At 36.2% G+C, this 25,319-nt stretch overlaps 1 protein-coding gene across 1 annotated transcript; it reads left to right on the top strand.

Annotated features, from left to right (window-relative positions):
* The first annotated feature begins 307 nt into the window (after nt 1-307).
* Nucleotides 308-16,004, top strand: LOC110462580 (neuroplastin-like). The gene is made up of 7 exons (XM_021516580.1): nt 308-482; nt 1,614-1,973; nt 2,265-2,462; nt 13,168-13,251; nt 13,994-14,293; nt 14,495-14,624; nt 15,030-16,004. Exons 1-7 carry the CDS (start codon nt 422-424, stop codon nt 15,085-15,087), a joined length of 1,191 nt encoding a protein of 396 aa, XP_021372255.1. The 5' UTR covers nt 308-421; the 3' UTR covers nt 15,088-16,004.
* Nucleotides 16,005-25,319: the final 9,315 nt, after the last annotated feature.

Raw genomic sequence — 25,319 nt, 5'->3', positions numbered from 1 at the left:
ATAGATTTATGATTACCTTTGAAAGATATTGTATGTAATGAATTTGTTCTGCTTTCGATCAAAATGATAACTTGAATTTCCCCCAAAAATACACATTACGTAAAATGTATATATATGTTTGATAAAAAAAAATGTTTTTATTGTATAGTGATAAACCGCAACAATATGATAAGCGTGTTTTCCTGAATGGTTCTTTGAAATGTGTTAGCATAGTAAGTTTAAATTAATTTTGTTAATAAGGTATTGGAGACTTTAACTGTTACATACCTATAACTTCCTATTCGAACTCGCCTTCAGCATAGATAATTTACGCATGCGTACTGCAACTCTACAGCTATAGCCATTTTGTCAAGGACGAAGGCTGAAATTTATACAGATTACACCAGGGGAAAATCCAGTCCGTCTGGAGATATCACTAAAAATGTGGTTTTCTTTAGTTACCTGTTGTTTATTAGCTTTCATCACATTGCCAACCCGTGCTAGTAAGTACTTAATTATGAAGTTCGCCTTGTTTTCTTCTGTAAGTCATTTTAGGGCGATCAGCTGATCTTGGTATACTGTATTTTCCATACAACAATCTGAGTTCACCTCGAGGCTAGTATTGTGTTTATCGGTTATAAATTATCCTTAAGGTGGCGTCAGACATTCAATGCCACGTCTTATTTCCCATTTCCGTGAATATTCTTTTTCGACGTCCACTTTCCTCATTGCTGAAACTATTGCGTATGTCAATCACTTGTTAATTGTGTATAGACCAGGTCCAGTACACTCTGCCGATTGAGCTATATAGCTGTAAAGACCTATAATAGCTCTATTGACCTATCTGAAATAGGTCTTTTGAGCTATTTACAAGTGATTTTCTTTTTTAAGGAAAACGGAACAAAGTCGCATTTAAAAGAAGATTGTATCATTAAGTTGATAACAAAAGTCATTAAATATAAGTATTCTTTTTAAAAAATAATGATGTAAAGAAATCGGAAATTTTACATTTATGAAAAATGAAAATAAACATCTAACTGTATGCTTTTTGTAGTCAACATTACCATTAACCTTATTGTTTTATGCGACTTTGCTTTAATTTAATGAAATTTGAAATCTGAGAAAATATAGCTCAATACAGCTATAATTTATAGGTGTATATAGCTATATAGGTCTTTATAGCTATATAGCTCAATCGGCAGAGTGTACTGGACCTGTAGACTAACCACAAGGGTTCGTTACAAATGTCTATGTGTGCTGTGACCCATATCAGTATAGCATATGTGTATTTGGAACGAACACCTGTGGACTAACAATAGACTGATAGAGTAGCATGCGTTATCGATAAGAAATTTTCATGCTCATCAATTAGGCACAGATGTCTGATTTCTTTTATCTTTTAACATATAATGATATACAAGAATGAGTATAAAAATATTCTACTTTACTGCTGTAAATAAATTGAGTCTGAAAACAAAACTTCAAGATTAATCGAAACTGGTTTGTTGCTGGATAGTGGAGTAGTGGATAACAATTCTAAGAATGCCTGTTATTTGGTATTTGTTAAATACAAATGTAGTACATGGAACTTAATTTCATCATGATTTCAAAAACTTTCTTTATTTTCTCTACAGATGAAGAGCCCAAAATTGAAATACTTCCAACCACAGACCCCCTCAAGGTTCTAGAGGGTGGCAAGCTTGAAATAACATGTAAATATTCCACCAAGGCAGCAAATTACCAGCCTAACTCCTTGATCATCAAGAGATCTGTTGAGCGACAAGGAAACATAGCGAATGCAGTAAAACTGATGAATCTGGGATTCGAGACGCATCGTTCTACCAGTCCATCAGCTACTGCGTCGGATTGGACTGTCATCACTCTGAAAGTCACGAAAACTGGACCCCAGCTCACAATCCAAGACACAGGCCGTTATTACTGTATTTATGAGGAGGTTTACAAATTCTTCCAAAAAGATGTGGACATCTTCAGAGGTAATTTTTTTTTTCGTTTCGCAATAAAATAATTTGTATGAAACTTATACCAAGTGAGGTACATTTTAGTGCTGCCATGCTATATTTTTATTATGTATAATAAATAACATGAATTAATTGATAAGGCCAAATAAAAATATAATAATGTTGGACATCTACTACTACTTCTAAGTCATTACAAGTCATTACATGTGCAGACTTACATGTATGATATGAAATTGTTACGGATTAGAAGAAGAATTAAAACTTAATCCATTATTGATTAAACGAAATTTGTTTGTCTATCTACAGTGTCCACACCTTCTAAAGTCGTGTTCAATGAGACGAGCAGCAAGCTGAGCTGTGTTCCGGAATTCAGCACTGAGACAACTGTCAGGGATTACACACTGTCCTGGAACAAGAATGGCACAGGAACGCTGGACGATACTTTGAAAGACAGATATGCACTGGAGGGGGATATGAAGGAAATTCTTGCTATCACAAAACCTGGTAAGACTACGTTTCTCCTTGACAGTGAATTCTAAACTATAATTTATATTAACAGATCAAACAGCATGTGGTGTTTACAAGTATCGTGAATATATATTTACATTGCTGTAGTGTTACATACCACCAAATCTCCTATGTTAAGGGCCTGATCATCTAATCTTTCTTTGATTTTATTTCCCTCGTGCAGTATTATTAAATACATAACAAATTGTGATTAATAGTTCAGAAGTACGTTTATTTAAGTAGTGGTGTACAATTTCATTTCTAGTGTTCTAGCCTTTTTTTTAAAATCAGATTTTGAAAACTTTTACCAGCCCCAGGCATCATGCTAGTGGAATTATACAGCCCTGATATGAATTATTGAAATACAAATATGGTACTTGATCAGATCTAGATATTTCATAGTTAGCCTTTTCAACTGAGAAAAAATAGCTTTTGTGAAAATGAAAGTTCACAATTATAGTTGCTCAAAACTATTTACATGAAGGGAATTCAAAATGATATAAATGGTGTAAATGTTTTTCAGGTTTTTGAATATTTTCAGTAAATATCAGGGGGGGGGGGGTGTCAGCATCAGATGGAGACACAAACACTTACATCACAGATTAGACTCCCCCCACCTATCCTACAGACAGTCACACTAATCAACAGATGCAACCTATATCACAAGCTTGTTCCACAATTATCTACGGATACTTGGCTACTATCTTCAAATAAAACATTGACACTGACTATGAGCAAAGGCTATTCAATTTATAGCAAATATTGCAATTACCGGGGAACACAGCTACATATTTGTTTCGGCCTTAGAAAACTGTAACAACTCCTAAAAGAAGAAGTGTGACGATAGCTGGTCTTAACTTACTTTGATATGAAATAGCCATGAAAGATATTATTCAAATTTTGTGGCAGCCCAGGCCTGTAACTGAGGATATAAAAGGAATGTGGCCCACAGGAGAAATGAACACTCAACTGAAACCAGAAGAATGGGATGACAAATTATTGAATTTTCTGGTGTCCTTTATTTTCATTAATGGTTTGTGTATTTCATTTGAATACATATTATGACAGTGATAAGTAAAAACCAGGTGATTATTTGTGAGTTATATTACATCTAGAGGCCTCTTCTTTACTCTCTACTTCTAACTGCAATATCATATTTTTACTGGTCAACTTTTCAGGTCGCAGTAGGTAATCTGTATGTTTCTGTATTAGATTTGTTTATTTCCTGATTTTTTTTCACCTTTCTAATTGAGATTTTAAGCTTAAGACTCCAAAACATGGACCCCCACTCTGGACAAGATGTGCTCCCCCAACCACCCGAATCCTAGGATATAATGTTATCTCCCAAATATCTTATGTGACACCTGTACTCCAGGATCTAATATCAACCCCGGTCACATGAAGACCTGTTGTGATCCCCGCGGTCACTCAAGTATCTATTATGATCCCTGCAGNCCCCCCTAGTCACTCCATGGCCAGGCTCTAAATTAATGCATTTTGTAATCCCCCAACCCAAGAATCTACCTTGTGGTAAATATAATGAGGGAGCTTTGACAGTTTACAAGTGTTGTTAAAAAGTTTGTCAAAATTTATTGATGTTTTTATTTGTGTTGTTCATTTTTGCATGACGCATGTGTTGTCACGAGTTCCTATCAGCTAGATGTTTAGAAACAGAACCTTGAGGATAAAAAATATTGTAATTTGATTTCACAGGAAAGTAAATATAAACCATTATTGTAGCTAACTATAATTATAACCTTCAGGTTTGTGTACTAACATTGATCAGTCATTTGTTCTCATGGTACGTACTAATCCATATTGAATTGCACTATAAATGTTGCAGCAACATGCAAGCTGGTCAAGCAATCAGGATTGGAGTTAATCTTGCATCCAATTAATAACATTTAATTAAATTGAAAATTATAAACTATATATACATATACACTTTTGTAGTGGTCATGACTTTTATGCAGGAATTTCCCATTGACCAACAGTGTCCTTTTTTTTTTAAATTTGACAAGGTGATAAACCAATATTTAGATGTGCAATAGGGGGTTTGAAAAGAATCAAGTTCAAAATAAAGAACAATTCATTTTTATTATTAAAAATTGACCCTGGGCAGAGGTTTTAGTCAGTAACATGGTGTAGGCCCTGGCCTTGCTGACCTGTCAGTGTTCGTTTTATAATGTCAGTAACATGGTGTAGGCCCTGGCCTTGCTGACAGTAACATGGTGTAGGCCCTGGCCTTGTTGACAGTAACATGGGGTAGGCCCCTGGCCTTGCTGTCAGTAACATGGCGTTGGCCCTGGCTTTGCTGACAGTAACATGGTGTAGGCCCTTGCCTTGCTGACCTGTCAGTTGTTCGGTTTATAATGTCAGTAACATGGTGTAGGCCCTGGCCTTGCTGTTAGTAACATGGTGTAGGCCCTGGTCTTGCTGACAGTAACATGGTGAAGGCCCTGGCCTTGCTGACAGTAACATGGTGTAGGCCCTGGCCTTGCTGTTAGTAACATTATGTAGACCCTGGCCTTTGTGAATGTAACATGGTGTAGGCCCTGGCCTTGCTGACAGTAACATGGTGAAGGCCCTGGCCTTGCTGACAGTAACATGGTGTAGGCCCTGGCCTTGCTGGTAGTAACATTATGTAGGCCCTGGCCTTTGTGAATGTAACATGGTGTAGGCCCTGGCCTTGCTGACAGTAACATGGTGAAGGCCCTGGCCTTGCTGACAGTAACATGGTGTAGTCCCTGGCCTTGCTGACCTGTCAGTAACATGGCGTAGGCCAATGGCCTTGCTGTCAGTAACATGGCGTAGGCCCTGGCCTTGCTGACAGTAACATGGTGTAGGCACTGGCCTTGCTGACAGTAACATTGTGTAGTCCCTGTCCTTGCTGACCTGTCAGTAACATGGGGTAGGCACATGGCCTTGCTGACAGTAACATGGTGAATGCCCTGGCCTTGCTGACAGTACCATGGTGTAGGCCCTGGCCTTGTTGACAGTAACATGGTGTAGGCACTGGCCTTGCTGACAGTAACATGGTGTAGGCCCTGGCCTTGCTGACCTGTCAGTAGCATTGCGTAGGCACATGGCCTTGCAGCTGTCAGTAACATGGAGTAGGCCCTGGCCTTGCTGACAGTAACATGGTGTAGGCCCTGGCCTTGCTGTCAGTAACATGGTGTAGGCCCTGGCCTTGCTGTCAGTAACATGGTGTAGGCCATGGCTTTGCCGACAGTAACATGGCGTAGGCACATGGCCTTGCTGACAGTAACATGGTGTAGGCCCTGGCTTTGCTGACAGTAACATGGTGTAGGCCCTGGCCTTGCTGACAGTAACATGGTTTAGGCCCTGGCCTTGCTGACAGTAACATGGTGTAGGCCCAAACCTTGCTGACCTGTCAAGTGTTCGTTTTATAAATGACAGTTGTTAGTTCTGATTGTTAAACTGTTTTCAATACTCCATACATTATTGGAAGAGTCTTTAATTAGACATAAGTTAAGGGAAAAAAGACTTGTGATGTTATGTTAAAAGTTCTTTCACTTTGATAACCAGTCTACCATGCATTTTTCTCATGAATATCAATTAAAAGTATTACCCTACCTGACCAAATACTTACAGCCTGATCACAGTACACTTACACACAACATTGAACTATTCAACTCTAACAGTCATTATAATAACCCAGTCATTTAGGGTAAGCTAGTTTACAGCTATTGGGTGTATGGTATGCATGGTTAGTTGTGGTTGTATTTGCCGATAAAGATGTGCACAACAAGCTAAATTTACTCTTCATTGACACATTTAACACACAATACAGGCACATATTTAACATATATTAATATACATTTATACTCAAGTTCAGTGACATCACAGGGGTATATACAATTACACTCGCGCGATGCCTGGGGCTGGTAGATTTTATGTCATCACTTTTGAAAGTTTTCAATATTTACTTTGAAGATATGGAGTGACTTTGTACACCTCCTCTTTGCATAAACATGATATCAAACTGTTCAGCATATATCATGATATAAATAAAGTTACTATAGCTGTTAAAGGATAAGTACATTACATAGACTGAACGGTTACATTTGAGTGAAATGTGATATAGAGCAAGTGATACAGTGAAATTAGATATAATGAAATGTTAAATGGAATTGCCAAAAGTTTCAGATATTTCAACTGAATATTGAACATTAAGGTATTTTATATATAAAATAAGCTCAGAAGACAAGAAATTACTTAGAAATGTGTATGTTCCTATTTCAAAGTATTCTCTGGGAGGAATCTGGTCCCTAGAGTTTTAACGAATCAAAGTTTTTGAAATTGTTAATCAATCAGCTAATTTCAACTTCTGTTTAACAATAGCGTATATGTTTCAATAAATAGACTGAAAGTTGATAAATATGGACAAGTGACTTACTTAATTTGACTTACATGTATAATTGTTATATATTTTGATCGTTCAATGTTGGTAGCTAAGTCATGTGTATATATATATATATATATGTGTCATCATCGTGTGTATACAGAAAGCATCTTGTATTCTATATCCTGAACATACAAAGTACAGCTTTACTTAAGCTTGTACAAAATGTATAAGTTTATTAAGTTACTAACAGTAGGGGTCAAATTTCAATGATAGGACTGGAGCCATGGACCTATAGCTATTGTACAGTGATCTGTCGGGCGTGATACATCTGCTGTTTCCACTGTGTATAATTTATGTGTGTACATTGATGTTATAAACTAGTTAGAACTTAGAGACCCTTGAACTTTATACCTTTGTCATAGTATTTAAATAATTTTGTTCACAAAGACTTTAGAATTATGTATGGTTAGCTTGTAAGTAGTCTTTATTTAACTGACTAAGTTTGCTTTAAGGCAAAAATCTACAACCTGTCTTTAATAATAATTCGTACTGTATTGCTAATTGGATATAAATTCACTGCCATACTGTATTCGTAAGGTCCTTCTCTCATCAATATAGCTACTAGCCGTGATATTTGCAGTGCTCTTGCTGTCTACCATTCCACCTTATCAAAACATGACCATGTCCAATGAACCTCAGATTTGTCGAATACCATGTATTGCTCGAACTATTGAGGTCCCATGAGTTCCAGTTTGTGTGGTTTTACTGTATATTGTTGCAGCCCTACTACGAACTGCATATTACATAAAAGTTCCTACACATAAGTCTATATGTTGACTATAAGGGTACTAAAGGTTTGCATTCTGTCAGTCAGTGTGTTACTTTGAAGAACCTTTTCGGAAGGCAAAGTGTCGCATACTAAAATTGAGTTACACTTTATATAGAGTTATGGCCCTTTGTTCACCCTGCATCACTTTGTCCTAGACATATCCAATACTGTGTTACTAACTTTTACCAACATTTGTATGGGGGTATGTATGCCTCTTAGGATGATTGAGTGACAGGGGAGTCTTCTGTCTTCCTGTGTACAAAATGTATATGTCTTATAATCTTATGCCGTTGTTCATTTTTGATGCCAAATTTGTTAGAGGTGGGAAACTAAATATGTATTAACTGTTTTCCATTCATCTGTTTTTGTGATATAAATACAGGGCTATAATGATCGTTAATCAAACTCCTATTATGGACAATTATTTACATAATTGTCTGTCAACTTCTATATACTAAACCGAGGGGATTATATGTATATTTCAAAAACGAACATTCATCAATAATGCAGTACTAATAATGCTAGACAGTAAAGCATAGACTTAACATACGATTTGTACATTAGCAATGTACGCAGCACTATAAATGCTTGGCCTAGCATGATGGGCATGGAGTCTGTCAGGGATGAGAGTTGGAAACACCTGGTAGATGATCAGTATATATACCTTTCAGAGTTTATCAGTATTATGTTTGGTACATGTGTACATATATAGTACATACATGTATAATACAGTACACAATTACTGAATCTCTTCATAGAATGTGGCTCAGTATATACTGTCATACCCATACCATTTGGGATATCAGATTCAGTATATCCTGTAATACCCATATCATTTGGGATATCAGATTCAGTATATACTGTCATAACCATACCATTTGGGATATCAGATTCAGTATATACTCTCATACCCATACCATTTGGGATATCAGATTCAGTATCTACTGTCATACCCATACCATTTGGGATATCAGATTCAGTATATCCTGTAATACCCATATCATTTGGGATATCAGATTCAGTATATACTGTCATATCCATACCATTTGGGATATCAGATTCAGTATATACCGTCATACCCATACCATTTGGGATATCAGATTAAGTATATACTGTCATACCCATACCATTTGGGAAATCAGATTCAGTATATACTGTCATACCCATACCATTAGGGATATCAGATTCAGTATATACTGTCATACCCAAACCATTTGGGATATCAGATTCAGTATATACTCTCATACCCATACCATTTGGGATATCAGATTCAGCATATACTGTCATACCCATACCATTTGGGATATCGGGTTCAGTATATACTGTCATACCCATACCATTTGGTATATCAGATTCAGTATATACTGTCATACCCAAACCATTTGGGATATCAGATTCAGTATATACTGTCATTCCCATACCATTTGGGATATCAGATTCAGTATATGCTGTCATACCCATACCATTTGGGATATCAGATTAAGTATATACTGTCATACCCATACCATTGGGGATATCAGATTCAGTATATACTGTCATACCCAAACCATTTGGGATATCAGATTCAGTATATACTGTCATAACCATACCATTTGGGATATCAGATTCAGTATATCCTGTAATACCCATATCATTTGGGATATCAGATTCAGTATATACTGTCATGCCCATACCATTTGGGATATCAGATTCAGTATCTACTGTCATACCCATACCATTTGGGATATCAGATTAAGTATATACTGTCATACCCATACCATTTGGGATATCAGATTCAGTATATACACGGAGGTGGTGGTGTGTATTCCAATCAAGCATGATCCAGTGGTGTACCTACAAGGTATACAAGACTAGCTGCTGCTTGATCATTGATTTCCACGCCCACTATATACTGGTGCCCTGTTTTACCACAATACCTCGGCCTTAACAGCAACATACATGTGTTCTAGTGGATATATTGATCTGAAACCACAGCACTACTACAATGTATAGTTAAGTCACCTTAGTGGGATATCCTCGTTATTGGATACCACTTGATTGATGTTGGTATGACATCATTCAGTTTCAGATTTATACATGAAAATAAAAGAATGATAAACTTTTATAGGATTAACAGGAAAAAATTTAACAAAAATAGTTGCATCGGTTTTAGGCCTTTCACCTCTTCAAAGGTTGCTCAGCTATATGTACTGTATTTACGATACATTTATACATGTTCTATATAGAGAATAATACATGCCTCTTTCCATATCACACCCAATATCAACCCGAGACTGCAATATTGTTGAGGGTTGATACTGGGTGTGATATGGAAAAAGGCATGTTTTATTCTGTTTATTACATACTTTTCACCTTCTTAAAGTCCTTATTCCTCAGAAAAAAAATCATAAAATTAGTCTTTGCATCAATCAGAAAGAGAAGTATTTTTGTTGTGTAATTTTAGACAATTTCCTTTTTTTAATCATAAATAAATATATTGTCTTATTTCATACTTACTTATAAAAGTTACTACCTTATGATCTATTTTTCTTTTGAAATATTGAAAAACGGAAAAAAATCCAAAAAGGGGGGTGTAATACGGGTTGATATTGGTTTTGGGGTGTGATACGGCGGGGGCTGTTCAGGTTTTTGGGTGTGATACGGCGAGGGCTGATATGGATTAGAGCGATTGTGTCGTATCGCATATACAAAAAAACTCGTATTTATTAGTAGTAAGTATGTAATAAATTGATATATTAACTCTTTCACCACTATAGACCATAATGGACTCATCCAGATCAATGCTTGGTTGAGTTGATTAAAGTTACATAGGGATGAAAGGGTTAAGACACCTTTTCCCTACAGCCTCATTGGTTGGATCATGGTTAGTGATTTGTGATATGGACGCGATGTTACTTTATTTAGAAACAGCAGGTCAAAATTCACTGTATGAGTGACGTAAGTTCAACTGTAATGGCACAATGATCCCTGCCAAAAGTAATACTCTCCTGCTGACAATATCATAAGTTTTGTCTTGTTTAGTGAGTAAAACATAATCCAACATCTAATATTACAATTATGGACTTATATATAAGCAGCAGCTGAGTAAGTGGTCTTCTCCGAGACTTTGTCTCAATTAGTATCACTTTCTCTGGTCTATATAACCACATATTCACCTCAACAAAGTCAGTAATTGATAAATGTACATGTATACACTGCATTCTGCAGTTATTTGATGCCTTCCCCTGGTAAAGTCAACAATATTTAGCCAGAGATGGAAATAGTTTACCATGTGTTTATTATTGCAGGAAGTTATACAGAGTATTGCAATATACTGGTATATACGTATAGCACAGTTAATGACAATTAAATGCTTAAAAGTAACATTTTTAGTCACCCCTGGGGGAACCCTAGTGGGGACTATTGATTTTGGTTTCAGTCCCAGATTTTGACCTCTGTTTGTTGGGCTGTTAGTGTCTTGCTTCTGTCAGAATATACCAGGCGCTAATTACAAGCTCTTGGATAACTCAGATATCTATTTCCTTTTTAAACAGGAATAGCATAAAACCTAAAGGCTTTCCAAATTTCCCACAGGAATTACATATAACCTTAATATGTTAGGAGTATGAATCGGGCACCTTTGAGGTTCCCGAAGGGGTAAACTGTCCTATTATAAATTGCTATTGACTGATTTAGATATTTTATGTCTGACCAACGACTACCGTTAAAATTTGCGTATAGTGTGCACTTTTTAAGGGGAAAATGAAGTGTCAAGAAAGGGGTTTACACGATACTCAAGAACAATTCAAAACCAGTCCTTGGTCGCGACCATTTCTCGTAGATTTTCGAGGATTTTCGGAAATGTTTTGAAATATGCTCACAGCAATAAAACTGCTAAATTTCGTTAAATAATCCCTGATTGCATTGCCAATTTAACATTTATGAAAAGTTGCAAGTTAAAGTCATATAATATTATAGAATCGGATAAATAAACTTGAGTAAAGTAGGCTCAACTTTTCAGGACGTTACATTGTGAATTGATAAATACTGTACCACGTATCGGGAAACATAACGAAGAATTGCATTGCATTTATCACTGTGTGGTTACAATGTCGTTCTTGGGTAAAATCATGCTGAACTCTTCAGTCTTGACCGTAGGAATGTGTCAAAACGACATGGGTAAAGTGGCGAAGTTAGCAAGTTTGTGTACCACAAAGAGTGAACGTCGCGTGATACTATTAACCGGCAGGAATTTACAAGGTGACGTCCATGCGAATTGAACCGATAATGATAACAATTTGAGTTTGGAAATTAAATATCAACGGGTTCAAAACAGCCAAAAACAGGTGGAAATATATCCGTTGTAGGTTGGTCAATGATTTATCGGAAAATGATCATACAGAATGATGGGGTGACTTAATTCATGTTTTTTTTTAAATCATTACAAGACTATAGCTATAACGTGACACAGCATGTATTAGTCAATTAAATTTTGCGGTGTATATATTTCACATAAAAGTTTGCTCTGTATATATTTCCCATTCATATTCACCAATAATATTTGAAAAATGTACTGTTTTCATTTGCAGAAACTAGAAAATAGCAGAAAATAGTTAGATTTCAGTAAAGACAGTGGGTTTTTTTGCTCAGTTTTACTGCCGAATACAGGCTGTTTCCCCTAGCTAAAAAGTGCCTTATGTTCCCAAATTGACTAAAAACTGAGGAACAGATTCCCAATTTCAATACAAATAATTCTCTATTTTCCCAATTTAATTAAGTTAACAAAGCACTGATAGAACAAACAACAAAGCCTTATCATGCACCTTGTATATATGTGGTACATTACAATACCTGCACCTTGTATATATGTGGTACATTACAATACCTGCACCTTGTATATATGTGGTACATTACAATACCTGCACCTTGTATATATGTGGTACATTACAATACCTGCACCTTGTATATATGTGGTACATTACAATACCTGCACTTTGTATATACGTGGTACATTACAGTACATGATGTACAGGTGTACGTACACAGTGTATAGTATATACATGTGACACCTGGACCTTAACAATTGTACATGATACATATATGTACAGACAACATATACATNCTTTGTATATACGTGGTACATTACAGTACATGATGTACAGGTGTACGTACACAGTGTATAGTATATACATGTGACACCTGGACCTTTACAATTGTACATGATACATATATGTACAGACAACATATACATTGTATATACACTATACTTTACAAGTGACACCTGTTACAATAGACAGTACAGAAATCTGCTTGGCCTCACTGATGTATATACACTATACTTTACAAGTGACACCTGTTACAATAGACAGTACATAAATCTGCTTGGCCTCACTGATGTGTATACACTATACTTTACAAGTGACACCTGTTACAATAGACAGTACAGAAATCTGCTTGGCCTCACTGATTTCATCTAAAAATTGTTAACATGTAAATTAATGATCATAATGTTATTGTATTTTCAGAATGGGGAGATCTGGGTTCCTACCAGTGTGTGTTTACCTTCACCCCCTCCCAACAGGTGGTCGTCCACAATATTGATCTCATGGGTGAGTACAGGTTTAATGTTTTTTGTCAATGTTATATATACATCTAGCTTTATACTGATTTCAGTTCAATTCAAAATGTCAGATTCCAAGAAGCACATGTACAGTTACACTTATGGTTGAATTGATCATTTCTAATTGGTATTTATATTGACTATGAATGCCAACTGAAAGGAGTTCAATGTTTATATTTATCAAAATCACTTTTTACTTCAACTAAATAATTTATATGTCTGTTTAATAGGACAGCAGATTCCTTTGAGAGTCGGTGACAACGTTACAATCATAGCCAATATATATATAGGACTGCCTGCCATCTAAATTTGGTAGAATAATTGGCTATAAGGGGTTAAATAGACCTGTATGATTGCATGACCAATTGCAGAAATATCATAGACTGCTGTTTATAGGGAAGAGAAATACAGGTTGTTATATCAAAGATTTACTTTATACACAAACAAATGGACCAGTTAGTCCGAAACCTTACGACAGGTTTGATACCTACATTGTTTGTGTAGAAAGTAAAACTTTGATATAACATATTTCCAAACTGACAAATCTCGAAAATTCAAGTTATTCTTTCTGGATTTAATTGTCCAATCATAAAAATAATTTGACACAACTCAAGTAAGAAAAAGCCAAGTTACTACAGTGTATAATGTATACTTAATCATACAAATATCAACAAGGAAATTAATCAAACTAATGTGTTGGTAATGAATGTTTGAAACTTATTGCTATCTAGGACCACCCACTGTGAATGCCAAGAGCTTTGACTCCTCAAAGAACTATGTACAAGGGGACAACCTTATCCTTAAGTGTCCAGTGACGGGATACCCCTACCCTACCATATCCTGGCTTCGTGACGAGGTCCTATTGAATGCAGGTGACCGTGTCGTCATCAGTGATGAGGGAAAATTGGTCAATGGCAAGCTGACCATCTACAGTCTGGAGTTTGAGGATAAGGGCACTTACAAATGTATGGCAAACTCAACCTACGAAAGTTTCCAGTCAGCGTCAGCATCAACTGTGGTCAGGATCAAGGGTAAGGTCGACTGCCACTCTATATAGCTAGTTCAGTGTTAATTTGCTTAGACAATAGCATCACAGTTAGTTCAAAGCTGAAATGAGTTTAAAGTTAGCATTAGATATGCTAGTGCTTCATAATCATTGCAGAAGAAAAAAAACTAGTCATTTAAAGTTGAAACATCATGCTGATTGTTTTGAATATTTTATTTGTTTTAAGATCGTCTTGCCGCCTTGTGGCCATTCCTAGGAATTGTTGCCGAGGTCATCATCCTCTGTATCATTATCTTCATCTATGAGAAGAGGCGTGGAAAGCAGATGGAAGACGAAGCTGACTCTCCAGACTACCCGTAAGTAAATCAACTTTGCTTGTTTTTATGCCCCTCTCCCAATGAATTAGGGGGGGTGGGGGTGTGGGTTACCCATAGCTGTCTGACACACTGCCTCACTGTACCACATTCGTCTCCAATATTATTGCGACAAATCTGTATTCAGTAATCAAATACATCAATCAGTTCTTGTTTTAGTTTTGTTGAACCATCGTCAATGTCGCTTACTAGAAGTAGACGATCTTTGTAATGCCCCTGCCATAAAATTGGGGGGGGGGGCATAGGTAAGCGGGGCATTCATGTCTTACAGGCATTTTCTAGTTTTCTCTATAGTGGCTTTTTCCCCCCTGATCAAGACAAAATTAGACACAAGATTATAAGTATACACTGAGATGAATTATTCAGCAAATATTTTGTGCATTTTAGAGCAAACACTCCGGATCCCCGGGCTGATGAAGTGAGACAGAGGAATGTGAGAACCTAGAAGAAGAGAGTTACATCTACTAGCAGAAACAAAATACTGACTAGAAATCGGCTGATTTCTACAGGACATTATAGACCCATGCTATGGAGTGTTTCAATAACTTCAGGTCTTGATTTGCTTTTTGGAAGCAATTTTGGAGTTTAACTTTTAAAAAAAGAAAAATTTGAACAATAAGCCAGCGTCAAAAATAACTCAAAAATGTGTGAAAAGTGCAAGGAGAAAGTAGATATGTTTGTCTAGTCTATTGGACTTGTTTAGTGGAGATGTATTGGCGTAAAGTGTATGTGAATGCAAGTAATTAGATTAACACTAAAGATAACAGGCCGTTACAGATCAGGTATGTGTCTCGTGTCTACGCTGATATTACCGTCAGTCTGTCACATGGGTCTATTGTCCACACTGATATTACCGTCAGTCTGTCACATGGGTCTATTGTCCGCACTGATATTACCGTCAGTCTGTCACATGGGTCTATTGTCCACACTGATATTACCGTCAGTCTGTCACATGCATTTCTCTTGTGTGTTCATTATGAAAGTAAGGAGAATGTGATTGAGTGAAAGTTTTTATAAGGTATGCATGTGATTAAAAGAAATGATGCTTTGTTTTGTTTTTCTTAATCTTAAATAATCAGGGTTAATTTGTTATAATTATGGTATGTTTTTTCTTGAGTACATATACAGCTGTATTATACATGTACCTGACTTTTCACATATGATATCTGTAATATATATATTTTATTTCCACCAAATATTTGATTATTAGAGTATATATTGCACTTGCATTCACTAACTAAATATTTATCTAAAGGAAATGGAATGAAAGTATGACGTACTGGTTGGTCCTTTTATACAGCCTACCAGAACATACAAAGTGCTACACAACACTCAACTAGTAAGGGTTTAGGTAACTAGTAAGGGTTTAAATAACTAGTAAAAATAACTAGTAAGGGTTTAAATAAGTAGAAAGGGTTTAAATAACTAATAAGTGTTTAAATAACTAGTAAGGGTTTTGATAACTAGTAAGGGTTTAGGTAACTAGTAAGGGTTTAGGTAACTAGTAAGGGTTTAGGTAACTAGTAAGGGTTTAAATAAGTAGAAAGGGTTTAAATAACTAGTAAGGGTTTATATAACTAGTAAGGGTTTCAATAACTAGTAAGGGTTTTGATAACTAGTAAGGGTTTATATAACTAGTAAGGGTTTAAATAACTAGTAAGGGTTTAAATAACTAGTAAAAATAACTAGTAAGGGTTTAAATAAGTAGAAAGGGTTTAAATAACTATAAGGGTTTAAATAACTAATAAGTGTTTAAATAACTAGTAAAAATAACTAGTAAGGGTTTAAATAACTAGTAAGGGTTTAAATAGGGTTTAAATAACTAGTAAGGGTTTAAATAAAAAGAGATAACAGTTGTATAGCTGCTAGATTTCCAAATTTTGAAAGTATCATAAAAACAAGTTGTTAAATAGAAAGGAAAACAGTGATTTTTGTGACATTGATTTTCATTTGGAAGATAATGTTGGGGAAACAAAGGATTTCAAAAAATAAACAGTAGAAAAACAACCAACTTAACGAACACAAAATATAACGGGATTATATTGGAGCTAAGTCACACAGCACATGTTTAATTGTCTGTATCGTAATATATGGAGACTTGTCTTCATTGTTTTGTACGTGATGTAATAGGTACGTGTACTATAGTATTTCAGAATGATGTATCAAAATGTACAGATTCCATTTTGACATGATATTGTGTGATGTTTGTTACTTCAGTGATTTTATGTTTTTAATTCTAATACAAATAATTTATAAAAAATGTAATAATGTACAAATGTGTTTTCATTCTACATTCATGTAACATAATAAACAGTATGTGTTCTGGTAATTTATGAGATGTTGTTCCTTTTAGTTTTTAACAAAATGATCAAACACATTTCTACATTTTTATTAGTCATATAATACTAATTTCTTGATTGTGAGTCAAATTAAAAAGTAAACAGGTCTGAAATATTTAATTTGCATTCTTTGCTATCATATATATTTTAAAAAGTTTGCCGTTTATAAACTTTATATCCTGTTGTCACACTTTCTGTCCAAGGACTTGTTGCATTGTATCTTTGTTATTTTCAGTGTAATTCAAGCTATGCATAGCCTGTAAGGAAAATTAGCATAAAGCATTATATACATACAGAAATAGCTATAATTCTATATTGGCAAAACCGATTTCTTTCTGTTATAGTATGATAACATAATCTTTGTTTCTCTGATCGCTTACCATTGTATTTGGTCTCTTTCTTTTCTCAGAGATTTTATGGTATAAAAATGAAGGGAAACTATACCTAACTGTCTATATTTTCTTTAAAAAGAACATTGTACATGACATGTTTGTGGAGTGAAGACTGGTGTTTTGTGATTATCGTGTATTTATCGCTGTACAGTAGGGGAATCGAGTAACCTACTTAGGTGTGTTTTCTGACTGATGTCAATAACTGTAACAGGTTCAGTGAAAAGCTTAGCTTGGTTGTCACTTTGTGTTAAATGTTTAAAGTGATGAGACGCAATAGTCTAGATTTTTTCAATATTTGTATTACAGACTTCCTGAGCAATATATATATATACACACATGTAGAAGTCTGCAGTTCCGTTTAATTATTTCTCTCTCTGTTTTATCATTCATACATTAAGGTTAATTTCTTCAAAATATTTTTGCATATGTAAATGATATTTCGACAAATTAATTATTTTTTCCTTCTTTTTCTATCCATTATCTTCACAGTAAATCCTTCTAGATTAAAGGGGTATTTTATTTTTGTGATAAGAATTTTGTAAACATGTGGTAAGGATATTTGTAGATTGAGGTATATTATAGTCCTAACTAATCCAATTAATCCTCATCAATATCACAATTTTGCTTTAAATCTGATAATAAAACACGGAATCTGATTGTTGGATCCATGTATCTTGTTGTCCGACACAGTAGTGTTACAATCTAGCAGTGCTAGTGTTGATTTGCTGAGGGTTAGTCTATACTTTATTGAAATGAGGATTGTTGAATCATATGTTCTTGCCACGTTAAGATGTGTGTGATCTCGACAAACATTTTTCTTACCCTCCTTGCGCCATTTCGGTATGTTTTCAATTTGCATGATTTTATTCTGAGTTTTACTATTTTTACCGTATTGCTCCATTCCATCTAACATGAGACCTTACTGACATAGTCGTGTAGTATATAGAGATTTTATGTCAAAACCTTTAAATTTATTTTTATGTGAAGAATGTTCAAATTTTCAAATCTAATATAGAAAAATACTGTTTCAGTGATAGAAATATCCTTGAAATCTTTCAAATTTGTATTTATCATTTGTTATTTTTTAGTAAATCTTGCATCACATGATCACCAACCCCACCCCCGACCCCACACCCCACACACCCCCTAACCCTTTATATATTGTGAGATTTGATTCTGCCCAAATAGGATGTAATAATAAATTAGTAGATGGAGTGTTCATCACATGATCTCCCCATCCTTCACGTTTTAGTACATTTGTTTGGGTAGTTTACCCCAGTAAGATATAATCAGTAGTCGGAGTGTAGCAAGTACAGTGTGAAGCTGATATAGTGGATATGTGCAGATCAACACATTTATCCTACCATAAATCCTCATAGCATTTAAATATTTACTTATCCTCTTTGTCCTTTGAAAAATCTTACTCGCCCTCACCTCATGTGAGGTACATCCCTTCTCCGTAAATAATTATCAAGATCTCTATATATTTAAACTAGGGGAGGTAACTCGACAAATTGATGATATAAGATAGTTGAGGATTTATGGTATTTCAGTATTTGGTGTTTTTACTCAAGGAGAGTTGTGTAGTGAAAGTAAAATTCTGGTATTTGATCATCTAAATTACCCTTGCTTTAGAAAATTCTAAACAGAATTTCCTTAACATGTTAAAATGTAATACATTAGTGATTCAATAAAAATAAGAGAAAATGTAACAAGTATTGTGTAATCATTGGCAATCAGACAACTGCTGCTTTATACCTCAATTTTACCAATAATTATGTTATATAAAGGAAAGTTTCGCAGTCAATTAGGACTGCAATAATCAGCAAGAAATGCTGGATTGTGAATCACTTGGCCAAGTATATGAAGTTACAGATTTGATGCAGAGAAATGGTTCAGCCAGCTGATATTATTGGCTAATAGTACAGTAAGCTAGGATTACTGGCTAATAGTACAGTAAGCTAGGATTACTGGCTAATGGTGCAGCAAGCTATGACTACAGGCTAATGGTACAGTACGCTAGCTAGGATTACAGACTAATGGTACAGTACGCTAGCTATGACTACTGGCTAATGGTACAGTAAGCTATGAATACAGGATAACGGTACAGCAAGCTATGACTACAGTCTAATGGTACAGTAAGTTTTAACTACAGGTTAATGGTACAGCAAGCTTTGACTACAGGCTAATGGTTCAGCAAGCTATGACTACAGGCTAATGGGACAGTAAGCTATTACTACAGGATAATGGTACAGCAAGCTATGACTATATGAAGTTACAGATTTGATGCAGAGAAATGGTTCAGCCAGCTGATATTATTGGCTAATAGTACAGTAAGCTAGGATTGCTGGCTAATGGTGCAGCAAGCTATGACTACAGGCTAATGGTACTGAAGCTATGACTACAGGCTAATGGTACTGAAGCTATGACTACAGGCTAATGGTTCATTAAGCTATGACTACAGGCTAATGGTACTGAAGCTATGACTACAGGCTAATGGTGCAGTAAGCTATGACTACAGGCTAATTGTACAGCAAGCTATGACTACAGGCTTATGGTACTGTAAGCTATGACTACATGCTAATGGTACAGCAAGCTTTGACTACAGGCTAATGGTACAGCAATCTATGACTACAGGCTAATGGTACTTTAAGCTATGACTACAGGCTAATGGTACTGTAAGCTATGATTACAGTCTAATGGTACAGCAAGCTATAATTAAAGGCTAATGGAACAGCAAGCTATGACTACATGCTAATGGTACTGTAAGCTATGGCTACCGGCTAATGGTACAGTAAGCTATGGCTACTGGCTAGTGGTACAGTAAGCTATGACTACAGACTTATGGTACAGTAAGCTATGACTACTGGCTAATGGTACTGTAAGCTATGACTACAGTCTAATGGTACAGTAAGTTTTAACTACAGGTTAATGGTACAGCAAGCTTTGACTGCAGGGTAATGGTACAGCAAGCTATAATTAAAGGCTAATGGAACAGCAAGCTATGACTACAGACTAATGGCACAGCAAGCTATGACTACAGGCTTATGGTACTGTAAGCTATGACTACATGCTAATGGTACTGTAAGCTATGGCTACCGGCTAATGGTACAGTAAGCTATGAATACAGGATAACGGTACAGCAAGCTATGACTACAGTCTAATGGTACAGTAAGTTTTAACTACAGGTTAATGGTACAGCAAGCTTTGACTACAGTCTAATGATACAGAAAGCTATGACTACAGGCTAATGGCACAGCAAGCTATGACTACAGACTATTGGTACAGCAAGCTTTGACTACAGTCTAATGATTCAGTAAGCTATGACTACAGGCTAATTGTACAGTAAGCTATGACTACAGGATAATGGTACAGCAAGCTATGACTATATGAAGTTACAGATTTGATGCAGAGAAATGGTTCAGCCAGCTGATATTATTGGCTAATAGTACAGTAAGCTAGGATTACTGGCTAATAGTACAGTAAGCTAGGATTACTGGCTAATAGTACAGTAAGCTAGGATTACTGTCTAATGGTGCAGCAAGCTATGACTACAGGCTAATGGTACAGTAAGCTATGGCTACTGGCTAATGGTACAGTAAGCTATGACTACAGGCTAATGGTACAGTAAGCTATGGCTACAGGCTAATGGTACAGCAAGCTTTGACTACAGTCTAATGATACAGTAAGCTATGACTACAGGCTAATGATACAGTAAGCTATTACTACAGACTAATGGTACAGCAAGCTATGACTACAGGCTAATGGTACAGTAAGCTATGACTACAGGCTAATGGTACAGCAAGCTATGATTAAAGGCTAATGGTACAGCAAGCTATGACTACATGCTAATGGTACAGTAAGCTATGACTACAGCCTAATGATACAGTAAGCTATGACTACAGACTAATGTTACAGCAAGCTATGACTACAGACTAATGGGACAGCAAGCTTTGACTACAGGCTAATGGTACTGTAAGCTATGAATCCAGGCTAATGGTACAGTAAGCTATGACTACAGCCTAATGATACAGTAAGCTATGACTACAGGCTAATGATACAGTAAGCTATGACTACAGGCTAATGATACATTAAGCTATTACTACAGACTAATGGTACAGCAAGCTATGACTACATGCTAATGGTACAGTAAGCTATGACTACAGACTAACGGTACAGCAAGCTTTGACTACAGTCTAATGATACACTAAGCTATGACTACAGGCTAATGGTACTGTAAGCTATGACTACAGGCTAATGATACAGCAAGCTATGACTACAGGCTAATGATACATTAAGCTATTACTACAGACTAATGGTACAGCAAGCTGTGACTACAGGCTAATGATACAGCAAGCTTTGACTACAGGCTAATGGTACTGTAAGCTATGACTACAGGCTAATGGAACAGTAAGCTATGACTACAGACTAATGTTACAGTAAGCTATGACTACAGGCTAATGATACAGTAAGCTATGACTACAGGCTAATGGAACAGTAAGCTATGACTACAGACTAATGTTACAGCAAGCTATGACTACAGACTAATGGGACAGCAAGCTTTGACTACAGGCTAATGGTACTGTAAGCTATGACTACAGTCTAATGATACTGTAAGCTATGACTACAGGCTAATGGTTCAGTAAGCTATGACTACAGACTAATGGTACAGCAAGCTTTGACTGCAGGGTAATGGTACAGCAAGCTATGACTACAGACTAATGGGACAGCAAGCTTTGACTACAGGCTAATGGTACTGTAAGCTATGACTACAGGCTAATGGAACAGTAAGCTATGACTACAGACTAATGTTACAGTAAGCTATGACTACAGGCTAATGGTTCATTAAGCTATGACTACAGGCTAATGGTACAGTAAGCTCTGACTACAGGCTAATGGTACAGCAAGTTTTGACTACAGAATAATGGTACAGTATGCTAGCTAGGATTACATGATAATGGAACAGCAAGCTATGACTACAGGCTAATGGTACTGTAAGCTATGACTACAGGCTAATGGTACTGTAAGCTATGACTACAGGCTAATGATACAGCAAGCTATGACTACAGGCTAATGGCAAAGAAAGCTAGGAGTGCAGGCTAATGGTACAGTATGCTAGCTAGGATTACATGATAATGGAACAGCAAGCTATGACTACAGGCTAATGATACATTAAGCTATTACTACAGACTAATGGTACAGCAAGCTATGACTACAGACTATTGGTACAGCAAGCTTTGGCTACAGACTAATGGTACAGTAAGCTATGACTACAGACTAACGGTACAGCAAGCTTTGACTACAGTCTAATGATACACTAAGCTATGACTACAGGCTAATGGTACAGTAAGCTCTGACTACAGGCTAATGGTACAGCAAGTTTTGACTACAGAATAGTGGTACAGTATGCTAGCTAGGATTACAGGCTAATGATACAGCAACCTATGACGACATGCTAATGGTACAGCAAGCTATGACTACATGCTAATGGTACAGTAAGCTATGACTACAGCCTAATGGTACAGCAAGCTATGACTACAGGCTATCGGTACAGCAAGCTTTGACTACAGACTAATGGTACAGCAAGCTTTGACTGCAGGGTAATGGTACAGCAAGCTATGACTACAGGCTATCGGTACAGCAAGCTATGACTACAGACTATTGGTACAGCAAGCTTTGACTACTGAATAATGGTACAGTAAGCTATGACTACAGGATAATGGTACAGTAAGCTATGACTACAGGATAATGGTACAGTAAGCTATGACTACAGACTAATGTTACAGTAAGCTATGACTACAGGCTAATGATACAGTAAGCTATTACTACAGACTAATGGTACGGCAAGCTATGACTACAGGCTAATGGTACAGAAAGCTAGGACTACAGGCTAATGGTACAGCAAGCTATGACTCCATGCTAATGGTACAGCAAGCTTTGACTACAGGCTAATGGTACTGTAAGCTATGATTACAGGCTAATGGTACAGCAAGCTATGACTACAGGCTATCGGTACAGCAAGCTATGACTACAGACTATTGGTACAGCAAGCTTTGACTACTGAATAATGGTACAGTAAGCTATGACTACAGACTAACGGTACAGCAAGCTTTGACTACAGTCTAATGATACACTAAGCTATGACTACAGGCTAATGGTACTGTAAGCTATGACTACAGGCTAATGGAACAGTAAGCTATGACTACAGACTAATGTTACAGCAAGCTATGACTACAGACTAATGATACAGCAAGCTTTGACTACAGACTAATGGTACAGGAAGCTATGACTACAGGCTAATGGTACAGCAAGTTTTGACTACAGAATAATGGTACAGTATGCTAGCTAGGATTACATGATAATGGTACAGCAAGCTATGACTACAGGCTAATGGTACTGTAAGCTATGACTACAGACTATTGGTACAGCAAGCTTTGACTACAGACTAATGGTACAGTAAGCTATGACTACAGGCTAATGGTACAGCAAGTTTTGACTACAGACTGATGGTACAGTATGCTAGCTAGGATTACAGACTAATGGTACAGTAAGCTAGCTAGGATGACAGGCTAATGGTACAGCAAGCTATGACTACAGGCTAATGGTACAGCAAGCTCTGACTACAGGCTAATTATACAGCAAGCGTTTATAACATGGTTATGGTACATACAGCAAGCTATGCAAAAAGCTTATGGTACATTGAAGCTATGGTTACTGGCAAATGGTAAAGCAAGAGAATACCGGAGCCCTCCAAAATCCTCATTTATCGATGTATTTCATATAAGAACATGGTCGATACGCAGTACACGTTTATAGATAGTCATGATAGACAGACATATGGTGTAAAGATCCAATGTATACAGATACACGGCTTACAGTTGTTACTCGACCGCTTATGTAGATGGTCTTAATAAACAGATCCATAGTATAGAGATACACGGCTTACGGTTGTTACTCGACCGCTTATGTAGATAGTCTTAATAAACAGATCCATTGTATAGAGATACACGGCTTACAGTTGTTACTCGACCGCTTATGTAGATAGTCTTAATAAACAGATCCATTGTATAGATACACGGCTTTCGGTTGTTACTCGACCGCTTATGTAGATAGTCTTAATAAACAGACCCATAGTATAGAGATACACGGCTTACTGTTGTTACTCGACCGCTAATGTAGATAGTCTTAATAAACAGATCCATTGTATAGATACACGGCTTACGGTTGTTACTCGACCGCTTATGTAGATAGTCTTAATAAACAGATACAAGGCTTACGGTTGTTACTCGACCGCTTATGTAGATAGTCTTAATAAACAGATCCATGTATACAGATACACAGCTTACGGTTGTTACTCGACCGCTTATGTAGATAGTCTTAATAAACAGATCCATTGTATACCAAAATGATATTCAAATAAATGGAATAATACAAATGCACTATATGAAGATTCACGGTACATACAGATAAAGTTTGCATTCAAAGAATTAAAAGTATACATATATAGGATAAAGTTAAATAGTATGAATTTAAATACATATTATGTAGGGGTTAAAGTTAACACATAGAACTAAGATACAAAATTTACATGTGACGCAGAGAAGAAACAGCAAAACGGATATTTATGAGAGTATAACTCGATGCTTGACATTATTAGGAGATCATTCCAATTTTTAGACTGCGCAACATTCTAGTCTAGTCACCCTACGCTAAATCAGCCGAAACTTCAAACTAATTGCAACAGAATATATTTTTTTGTTTTTTGGAATGGCAGTTATCAGTATTATAACAGGAAAAAAGTCTCTTGGAATCAAACTTTGGTAAAATATTTTTTTGACCTTCTATAGGATCAAGAAAATAAGGAAAACCACATATCTAACCCTTTCAAGTGTAATATCTACCTCTTTTACATTACTGGATATAAAAGATTAAACGTATAGCAAGAC

Source organism: Mizuhopecten yessoensis, unplaced genomic scaffold, assembly GCF_002113885.1.
Source record: "Mizuhopecten yessoensis strain PY_sf001 unplaced genomic scaffold, ASM211388v2 scaffold10807, whole genome shotgun sequence".
Lineage (NCBI taxonomy): Eukaryota > Metazoa > Mollusca > Bivalvia > Pectinida > Pectinidae > Mizuhopecten > Mizuhopecten yessoensis.
The sequence above is the reverse complement of the archived record's forward strand: the minus strand, read 5'-3'. Positions and strand labels throughout refer to the sequence as shown.